The 10,393-nt window shown below is 54.3% G+C and overlaps 2 protein-coding genes across 2 annotated transcripts; one reads left to right on the plus strand and one right to left on the minus strand.

The window, feature by feature from the left end:
• Positions 1-421: 421 nt before the first annotated feature.
• APOC3 (apolipoprotein C3) lies at positions 422-2,802 on the minus strand. The gene is made up of 4 exons (XM_016134920.2): positions 2,738-2,802; positions 2,009-2,076; positions 1,749-1,872; positions 422-732 (listed from the first exon to the last, which is right to left on the minus strand). The coding sequence occupies exons 2-4, from the start codon at positions 2,061-2,063 to the stop codon at positions 609-611; spliced, it is 303 nt and encodes a 100-aa protein (XP_015990406.2). The 5' UTR covers positions 2,064-2,076; positions 2,738-2,802; the 3' UTR covers positions 422-608.
• Positions 2,803-7,500: 4,698 nt separating this feature from the next.
• Positions 7,501-10,083, plus strand: APOA4 (apolipoprotein A4). Its single transcript, XM_016134921.2, has 3 exons — positions 7,501-7,677; positions 8,044-8,170; positions 8,953-10,083. Exons 1-3 carry the CDS (start codon positions 7,629-7,631, stop codon positions 9,923-9,925), a joined length of 1,149 nt encoding a protein of 382 aa, XP_015990407.2. The 5' UTR covers positions 7,501-7,628; the 3' UTR covers positions 9,926-10,083.
• The last annotated feature ends 310 nt before the right edge of the window (positions 10,084-10,393 follow it).

Genomic DNA, 10,393 nt, shown 5'->3' on the forward strand with positions numbered 1-10,393 from the left:
GGGCCTCCTTCCCTTAAGTGTGGTTGAGATGACCAGATGACCCAGGGAGTTCAAGTCAGCTGCATAATTCTGATGAACACATATAATCACATCTCTCATGATGGCATAAAAATGCCAGGCACATTGTCTGGCACAGAATACACTCTCAAATCATGTTGTATAGCATTTGACAGTTTATCAAAATGTTGTCAAACCTATCATCCTGTTTGCTCCTCCACATAAACCTGTCAAGGCAGGCAGGTAGGTGGTAGGGTTATTCCTACCTTTTAGATGAAGAAACTCAGGCTCAGACACCACCCAGGCACTAAGAGGTGGGTAGGGCACTGGCCCCAGACCTGCCCGAGTGGGAATCAGTCCAGCGCCCGCCCACAGAACAGCCCAAACACGTCCACATCCAGACACACATGGCATGCACAGGATGTCCCACTCACAGCGCGCTGCTTCTCATCCGGCTTTATTGGGAGGACAGCATGCCTAGGGGTGGGCCAGGTCTGGGGATTGGAGTGGGAGGGCACTATCTCAAGCAAACTTCAGGGGCAGCTCTGAAGGCTGCAGGACCCAAGGAGCCAGCAGCATGAATAGGCAGGCAGACCTGGAGAGTCAAAGTCTCAGGCAACCAAAGAGGGTGGAACTGACGTGGGTTCAGGGGCGGGATCCCAGAACGTGGAGAACTTGTCCTTAAGCGTGCTCCAGTAGTCTTTCAGGGAGTTGAAGCCATCAGTCATCCAGCCCCTAGGGGTTAAATCAGTAAGGGGGAGCAACAGAGGTGGGGCGAGAGCTCGTCTGTGGGCAGCAGCCACCACGGGGGCCCCCAACCATATCCACACCGCCTCTCCCCCTCCCTCTCAACCTCACCCAGCAACACCCCTGAGACCTCAGGCAGGGTCCCCAGTAGCTCCACGCAGGAAGAAGAGAGGCAGAAGGTGGTGATGGGGCCCTAGCTCAAGTCCAGCCCTTGTTGCTTCAGATTGGGGCAGACGTTTGTGTCCCCACTGGTTTGAGGCAAGCTGGAGAGGACTGATTGGACAGGGCTGTCATTCTATTCTAGGCAAGTGATGCCCATTAGAGTTATACAACTCGGCGGCTCTTGAGTGGGTTGGAGAAGAGGGAAGCAGTCTCTCATGTGGAAAATTATCAGAAGACTGATTAGCAGCAGGTCGCTTAACATCTCTGAGTCTTGATTTTCCCATCTGCACATGGGGAAAACAATAGCTACCCCATAGCTAGTTCTGAGGACTAAGAATGTTTGTGAATGCCCCTGCTACGTAAATGCCGGCCAGTGCCAGTGGATGGAGGTGGGGAGAGGACTAGTGGGCAGGGGCAGGGTGGTAGAGGAAGGACAGACTCCTGCTCGCCTGGAGCCCAGGGCTTAGAACAAGGCAGAAACACACACACACAAACACCATGGAGACTCCCAGCCAAACCTCTAGCCAGATTACTAGTGAAGAAAAATGGGAGTAAGGGCTAAATGGGAGTAGAGCCACGCAGAGCACCGGAGGGATAAAGGAGGGACAACGAAGGGAGAAGAGGTCAGGAGGAAATAGATGCCTCTGGCGTCTCTCCAAGGCAGCCTGGAAAAGCCCTGGGAGGGACGCCTGTTTTGTAGACCAGAACATGGAGGCTCAGAGAGGCACAGGTCCTGGCTGGGCACAGGAGAGCCACAGCATCACTACCAGGGCGGTCACCAAGTCTGGGGCAGGTAGGAGCTGAGGGAGCTGGAGCCCAGATGGGGAGTGAGAGTAGTGTACCTGGCCTGCCGGGCCACCTCAGACTCCTGTATGCTGGTCAGTGTGTCCTGGGTCGTCTTGCTGGCTTGCTGCACGTAGTCCTGCATGAAGCCCAGAAGGGAGGCATCCTCGGTCTCCAAGGCTCCTGAGAAGACAGCAGGGCTGAGTGGAGCGGATCAGCCTCTGGGGAGCCCTTGGCTCCTGCTCAGGCCCCGTCAGTGTCCAGGATCACCAAGCCGCCTCCCAAGGTTCCCCCAGCCCAGTCCCCGCGAGCTGCTTACGGGCAGAGGCCAGGAGCGCCAGGAGGGCAGCAACGAGGAGGACCCGGAGCTGCATGGCACCTTTGTTCCTGCAGGGAAGTGTCCTGTGAGTGGTGCCCCAAGTCTCCTCACCTTTGGGCCCTCCCCAGGGAAGTGGTATGGCACCTAAGGTGGAACCTGAGTCGTCAAGCCAGGCCGAGAGGACTGTACCTACGCTGGCACAGGGGTGAAGGGCCTTCCAACAGAGGCTCAGGGGGACCCAGCAGGAGTGAGAGAGGTGGGATGAACGGAGAAGAAAATCCACCAGCCTAGGGATCAGGACACTTGGGTTCTGGTCTGGTTTCTGCCGCTAACATGCTGCATGACTTTGGGTAAATTTCTGCCCCTCTCCAGGCCCATTTTTGGGTTTTTTTTTTTTTTTTTTTTTGGTCTGGGATAGGATTGGGGTGTCTAAGGTTTCTTCCAGTCCTAAGCATGCAGAACTGGGGGAAAATGAACATATCTGGAGCGGGTTTCAGTCCCAGGTCTGCCACCACACTCCATGTAGCTTTGGGTGGTTGACCTCCTCTCCATGGGCCTCGGTTTCCCCCGTGTGAAATCGGGGGTCAGGGTCACTCATCAAGCCCTAAGTCTTCCTTGGCTCTAGCCAACTCCTCTCCAGGCTTTGCCGGCCGGGCCAGCAGAGATCCTCCTCAGGCCCTCTCTATCCTGCTCTCCTGTCCCCCACCTCCCCCTTCACAGGGGCATTACCTGGAGCAGCTGCTTCTTGGAAGGAACTGAATAGGCAGACAAGAGGGTTCTGACCTGTTTTATATTATCCCCAGAGCGGCACGCAAGTTGGGCAAAGGTCACCTGCTGATCAGTTTAGGACAGGGCCTGAGGCAGGGTGGCCAGATGCAGCCAGGCCTGCTGGGAGAGTTGGGAAATCTCTAAAAGGCTGTGAGTGCCCATGCCACTTCCTGCCATCCCCGTAGCTCAGATGGCTCAGGAACTGGGGGTATGTGGAGCCTGGGGAGACCCTGTTCCTTCTGAGCACCCCTGGCTCCTTAGGGAGAAGCTGGTGACATGGGAGAGGGGCTTAGGGGACAAGCCAGAGGCCTCTGGTCCCACGTTAGCCTTTCACACTGATCCCTCCTTCCCCCACCCCCGAGTCCTGAAAACAGCCTGGACTGGGGTGGCAGTAGGGTTGGAAGGATAATGGGCTTATTTAGACTTGAGAACAACTCAGGGCATTGGGATTGGGGTGTCTAGAGTGAAGTCACAGAAGGCAGAGGCTTGTGTGGGGAGGGTGACACAGTCGAGTTCACAGTGCCCTTCCTCGGCTTCTCCATTGCTGGCTTCAATACAGTGCTGCTTACCCAGAGGCCTCCCTGAGCTGCCCCAGGTGGGAGGGTGGTGGGAGAACAGGCCAAGGCCACTCTGAGCCCAAGGCCTTTGTCCTGTCCCTCCTCCCCTCTCCTCACCTTGCCCTCTGAACCCACTGATAACATTCCCTAGGGTGGGAGCTGGGCTAGTGGCTGGGGCCTTCCCCAAACTGTGGCAGCTGTGATCGATTCACAGCCCCGAGTACCATTCACCGTGGGCAGCAGTTTCTTCAGCTTGAAAACAGCAGCCCTCATAGCCCCCCTGGATAGGTGGGCAACTGGAAGGAACCACAGCTGTGGAGAGGCCAGTCTGGTGGGAAGAGGGCACAGAGGCGCTGTGCAGGGGCCGCTGGCTGTTCAGCGAGACCTCAGGCCCTTCTCGGCGGGAGGTATCCGCTGGACCCACACTGGGAGCCATGGCCTGGATGGCAAGTTCAGGGGACTTTGTCTTCTGGGTGCTAAGATGTCAGAGCCTTTGGTATTTACTCATATGACCCAGGGCCAGAGATTTAACATCTCAGAGCCTCAATTTTCTCCTCGGTAAAATGAAGATAGAATACTGATATCCAGAGCTATGGTGAAAGGTGCAGGAGATACACAGGAAGCTACTGGGCCACGAAAGGGGCGCGTTGAACCTCTCTCCCTTCCTCTGAAACACCTTGCCCTTCCTCTGACAGTACAGTCAACAGGCAGAGGGAGCTTCCCAGGTAGAAACTGGGATTTTGGCAGTTAGCCACCCTTTCTGGAAGAAGTAACTAACCCCACCCACAGTGTGAAGTCAGAGGCCTGAGAAAATGGCCTGGCCCTACCCTCAGAATTCTTTATCCATGGCTGAGTCTTGAAATTCCTCTAATAGAGATTCATTGTTTTGGCTTAGACCTTGTCTTCTGTTAAAATTCAATTATTCAGATTCCTATGAAGTAGACATTAACTCCACTTTATAGGTTAGAAACCTAAGGCTCAAGGGGTAGAGATGTACCCTTGTGCACAATCCATCGGTGGTAGAGATGGAACAAGAATCCAGGTCTTCAAACACCTGCTCTGGTACTAAACAGCTTGGAGAGATGAGACCCTTGGAGACTTATCAGTCACTCATACCTCAGAGAAAACCCTTTTCATATCTCTTTCTGAGCGCAGATTTTGGTGATGGGTAGGAAGGGAAGGAAGGTGATTAGGAGGTCACCGAAGGATGTGGGCATTGGGGAAGGTAGAAGGCAACTGTGCCCACTTTCCTTTTCTATTCTGGCCTGTTCCTCATCCCCAGAGGTGAGGGCCACAGTGGGAATCCAGAGTCCAGGCTGAGCTGGGGGAAAAATTCCACTCCGCTGGGCACGCTAGAAGAAGATGGCTGGATCCCTTAACCCTGATACCTCCAACTCCTTTTCCATGTATGCGGAGGTCTAGAGGAGCCCATGCTCTTTCTCTTGCATGGCAGTGGGCCCATGGAGCCCAGGGAGGCCAGAAGGTGCAAGCAGAGAAACACAGTTGGGTGTTCCTGAGCTGGGTAGAGAAACCAGGTAGGTGGGCCCATGCAGGTGGATCACAGCATGCCCTGAGGCCTGGGACCTTATCTCTTTCAAGTGCCTGTGCTCCTCCTAGCAGCTCCAGCCTGGATCTCTGTAAGGTAAGAGCCTTCTCAGTAGTCAGGCTAAGCTTCCTCTCCCTCCTTTCTCCTCTCTCTCCCTCCCACCTGGCTCCCCTGGAACAAGAGACTGAGGAGACTGCTCTGGGCTTGGTCCACAGATCCATTCTAGGGAGTAACCAGTTGGGACGGGAGAGGCTTGACCAGCGGGGGCCATAAATGGTCCTCTGGGGTTTAGGTGACTCTCTTGGCTTCTGCTTGTATCCAAGTGAGGCTTAGTACATGAATCTCTGTGATCCTTGCCCCTGCCACTAGGCTGGATGGGGGCAGTTCTGATTCAGCCCTCCCAGCCAGAGGCCCCAATTCACCATGTTGCTCCACGCTGGAAGTTCCTCCTAGTTTTTAGCCAGATCTTTCCTATCATAACAGGAATAACTCCTTGTAATTCCACCCTGGGACAAGGGTCGGTGTGGAACATGTGGGGAGATGTGTGTCCATGTGATTCGCCTGTCCCTGGCTGAGCCTGTCTCCAACTGGGACTGAGCTGTCCCCTTCTAACTCTGATCTCTGGGTTGACCCCTGGTTTGATGCTTGTAGGGGGACAAGAGGGTGGCTGTAGGTGACGCAAGACTATCAGCCTGATTGCCTCACTGACCTTTAGGTCTATCTGTTGTACAAACAAGGAGACGGAAACTCAAAGAGGGACTCAACTCACCCAACATTACACAGGCCCTTTGTGCTCACCAATGTGGCCATCCCCTGACTCATAGGGCTCGGCCCAAAGAGAACCAGAGGCCTAGCAAAGGCAGAGCCTGCTCTTTTCTTCAGCACTTGCACCCTCTGAGAATGGGCATGGAGCTCTCATTCTCCTGACCTCCCCTTCCCCACCCCCCGCCCCTGCCCCCGCCACCAGCACTAATCTGTTCACAGGCTGATACAAAACATGCCCACAGACTGTGGGAAATACATGCATCATTAATGGTATTCCACCCACTCAATGTCAGGACTGTGCCTGATTTGGGAGTAGGAGCAGGGCCAATGGGTCTGTACTGCAGGGAGTCAGCCTTTCAGGGGTAGCACATGGCTAATGCGTGATGGGCACTGACTACACACCAGACACTGTTCCTAGCATCACACAGATTGTCGCATGGAATCCTCATAGCCCAGGAGGCAGCTGAGGCTAAGAGAGGTTAAAAAGACTTGCCCGAGGTCACACAGACAGTAAGTGGGGAGTCTAGATGCAAAACCAGGAGTCTGACTCCAGAATTGGAACCCTTAACTGCTGCAAAACAGTGTGGGTTGCTCCAGGGAGGAGGCTCTCCCTGACACTGGAGGTGAGCATGGGGGTGTAGGAACCCTGCAGAAGGGGTGCAAGCAACAGAAGCCTTTAGCTGTCTTCATCCCAAGAGACATCAAGCCCCTTCTGCTATATGACAAAATGGAGACATGGTAAATCGGGGTTAGCACCCTGTGTTCTGTTCTAATGCCAGATAATTGGAATCCCACCAACCCAAAAGTGCAATACAATGGATTTTCATCTCAGTCACGCAACGTGGCACAGTCCAGCATAGGGTGGATGTCTTTTTGTGATTGTGTATGTGACCTTATTTGGAGAAAACGTTTGAAGTTCAAGTAGAAGACCTTTTGGACACCCCCACCATCACCCCACCCCCAGACGAGAGGCCCACCAACAGCCTCAGGTCCTGTGATTCATCACAAGCTCACGACTCCTGCCCAGGGAAGTGGACAGGACTCAGGCCTCAGGCCCATCCATCACCCTGCATCGTGTCCTAACTCTGCCACACTCACTGGAGGTGTGAACACTCTACTGTACTCCCTGCTTTAGTGCAAATCAGAAAAACAATGTCATTAACAACAACAACAACAACAACAACAAACAACTTTTTAGTGCTTACTCTGTGCCAGGTACTGTACTACTCACTTCACAGGAAATATCTCATTTAATATACCCAACAACTCCATTTTCCAAAGGAGATACAGGCTCTGAGCTAAGCTAAGTTGAATCACTAGACCAAGGTGGCACAGCTGGCAGTGGTGAGACATGAAGCACACTGTAATTAACCCTTTTAATACAAGGCCCTTTCCCAAACACTCACGAGGGCCCCTCCTCCTGGGTGCACCCTGACTAGAACTCTGGATTTTACCTTGCTAACTCCACCTGTGGCCTTGGGTGTCCCAGTCTGATACTCTGAGATGAAGTCAGGATTGGGGGTTTTGGAGGTAGGGGTGCTCTCTCCTCTGGGGTAAAGAGAGGAGGTGTGAACTTTGTCTGCCAAAGCCTGGCACAGACCCAGAGGTGGGCTCAGGGGTTCTCTGGACCTCGTCTCTCCCACAGCTTATGGCTCCCTCACTCTCCCTTTCATACTGGGTGGGGCAGAGAACAGCTGCTTCTGACTGCTGCGCAAGCCCCAGTCTGCTGTCAGCTTTCACGTCTTAGCGTCATGAAAGTCCAAGAGGCCTCCTGGGAATGTGTCACCTTCCAGCGTGGAGTCACATGGGGAGGCGAGGCGGGGAGGGCAGCCTGGCGGGTGTTTAAATGTCTGGCTGGCTCTGAGCTTCAGTGAGTTCAGAGAGAAGCACCTGAGCCACCTGAGAACCTCTCCTCCTGCTCCCTCTGATTCCAGGAAAGATCTAGTGTGGTGAGAGACTCTTCCAGCCCAGTGAGGAGCCCAGGATGTCCCTGAAGGCTGTGGTCCTGACCCTGGCCCTGGTGGCTGTCACTGGTGAGTAGGTGCTGCCTTTGGATAGGGCTCTCAGGCAGGATACATCTGCTGCATTGAGTGGGTTAGGGTGAAGAGTCTGGCGCCAAGGCCAGAGGACAGTTCCAAGTGCCTGTCTGTCCCCAGCTGGATGCATGGGGCAGTCCAGTTGCCACCCAGCTCACAGGAGAGCTGGCCCATCCACAACAGTAGGCCTACTAGCATGGGCGCCATACATGTTTCATATGCTCCTGTGGTCTCTAACTAGACAAGCTGAAAGGGGAATTGGTGGTTGGGCTCCCCCACCATCATCCAGTCTGCAGTGCAGGGCTGGTGCAGAGGGTCAAGGAAGGATACAGGTCCTCATGAATTGCTCTGTTTCCTACCCAGGTGCTCGGGCGGAAGTCAGTGCCGACCAGGTTGCTACTGTGGTGTGGGACTATTTCAGCCAGCTGAGCAACAATGCCAAGGAGACTGTGGAACAGCTCCAGAAGTCTGAGCTCACCCAACGGCTCAAGTAAGAGGGGCACAGCTTACAGGGTGGGGCTTCTTAAAAGCCATGCAATGTGTTTGCAAGGGCCGAGCTCAGAGGCAGGATACCCACGGCTCTGCCACTGACTCACTGGGTGTCCCTGAGGTCTCCAGACCTGGGATCCACATATGCAAACAGGGAGGTTGGACTGAATAATTCCTAAGGTGTCTTCCTGTTTGAATTTTTTAGGATGTGACAAATGGCCACACCTTAGCACTCAGGATCATGAAAGAAAAGGAGGGAGAGAATTGTCCAGCAAGCTGGGTTCTAATACATTCCAGAAGGACAGGCCCTTGAAGTCATGGGAAGGGAAGTGGGAATATTTGGAAAGCCTCTGAGGGAGGGCATATGCAAGGAAACCAGCATTTCGTATCGCTAGAAGACACTGGAAGATGCCTAGAATGTCTAACATTCTATTAGAGAATGTGATCGATGTCACAGCACACCTCAGCAAGGAAGGACCTTAAAGTCCATTCTTTACAGATAGGGAGAGGAAAGCAATCTGCTCAAGGTTATGTGATAACCGTGACTTGAACCCAGGTGGAGATCCAGGGATACAAATTCAATGTAATAATTTGGTTTATTACATTTATTCTCTCAAATCATGATCCACCACAGGGAAAGCGACAGGAAAAAGATGGGTGAACCCTGAGCACTCCACTTGTCCTAAGTCCGTGTGTGTATAACGTGAGAGCTATGGCAGGAGACAAGGTCCCGGCATGTAATTACAAGTGTAACCGTGGTCCCCTTGTGCCCTTTCCCGGCAGCGCCCTTTTCCAGGGCAAACTCGGGGAAGTGAATCCCTACGCGGTCGACTTACAGAAGAAGGTGGTGCCCTTCGCCACGGAGCTGCATGAACGCCTGACCAAGGACTCAGAGAAGCTGAAGGAGAACATTCGGAAAGAGCTGGAGGACCTGCGGGCCCAGCTGCTGCCCCACGCCAGTGAGGTGAGCCAGAAGATCGGGGACAACGTGCGTGAGCTGCAGCAGCGCCTGGAACCCTACGCGGTTGAGTTGCGCACCCAGGTCAACACGCAGGCGGAGCAATTGCGGCGCCAGCTTGCTTCCTACGCTCAGCGCCTGCAGAGCGTGTTGCGGGAGAATGTGGGCAACCTTCCAGACTCGCTGACGCCTTACGCCGATGAGCTGAAAGCCAAAATCGACCGGAATGTGGAGGAGCTCAAGGGGCGCCTCACTCCCTACGCCGACGAGCTCATGGTCAAGATCGACCAGAACGTGGAGGAGCTGCGCCGCAGCCTGTCTCCCTTTGCACAGGACGTCCAGGAGAAGCTCAACCACCAGCTTGAGGGTCTGGCCTTCCAGATGAAGAAGAACGCTGAGGAACTGAAGTCCAAGCTCTCGGGCAACGCTGAGGCGCTGCGGCAGAGCCTGGCGCCCGTGGCCGAGGATGTGCGTGGCAAGCTGAGGAGCAACACCGAGGGGTTGCAGAAGTCTCTGGCTGAGCTGAGCAGCCACCTGGACCGGCAGGTGGAGGAGTTCCGCCGCAACGTGCAGCCCTATGGTGAGACCTTCAACAAAGCCTTGGTGCAGCAGGTGGAGGAGCTCAAGCAGAAACTGGGCCCCTATACGGGGGACGTGGGAGGCCACTTGAGCTTCCTGGAGAAGGACCTGAGGGATAAGGTCAACTCCTTCTTCAGTACCCTGAAGGAGAAAGAGAGTCAGGACCAGCCCTTGGCCCTCCCGGAACAGGAGCAGACACAGGCCACCCTGGAGAGCTGAGCTGCCCTTGGTGCTCACACCCCTTCCCTAACACCTGCCCTGCCCTGCCTTCTGTCTGTCGTTCTGTCCCAAAGCAATTCTTGTATGAGGTAGAGGACACGTGTCCTGTGGAAAATGACACTTCCTCTAGCTACTCAATAAAACTGCTGAGAAACTAGCCCAGGCGGGTTGCAGTGTGACTTCTCAGCATTGCTGGGCCTGGGGTGGGGACGAGATTGCTGCTTGGCAAAACTTAGCAGGGGGCAACAGGGGATACTTTGAGGGATATCAGGGCTGGGGAGATGAAACTATGGGAGGGCCAAGGACAGGGTATGCTGAGAGGGGAAGTGCACTGAGGGGGAGATAAAAAAAGATGCCACACGTTATCCAAAGACGAAATAGGCAAACCACTTGTAATCACTTAGCTAACCAATATTTGTTGAGTGCCCTCAATGTGCAGGTCACTGTTCTAGGCCCTCCACAATGAGC

Source organism: Rousettus aegyptiacus, unplaced genomic scaffold, assembly GCF_014176215.1.
Source record: "Rousettus aegyptiacus isolate mRouAeg1 unplaced genomic scaffold, mRouAeg1.p scaffold_m13_p_5, whole genome shotgun sequence".
Taxonomy (NCBI): Eukaryota; Metazoa; Chordata; class Mammalia; order Chiroptera; family Pteropodidae; genus Rousettus; species Rousettus aegyptiacus.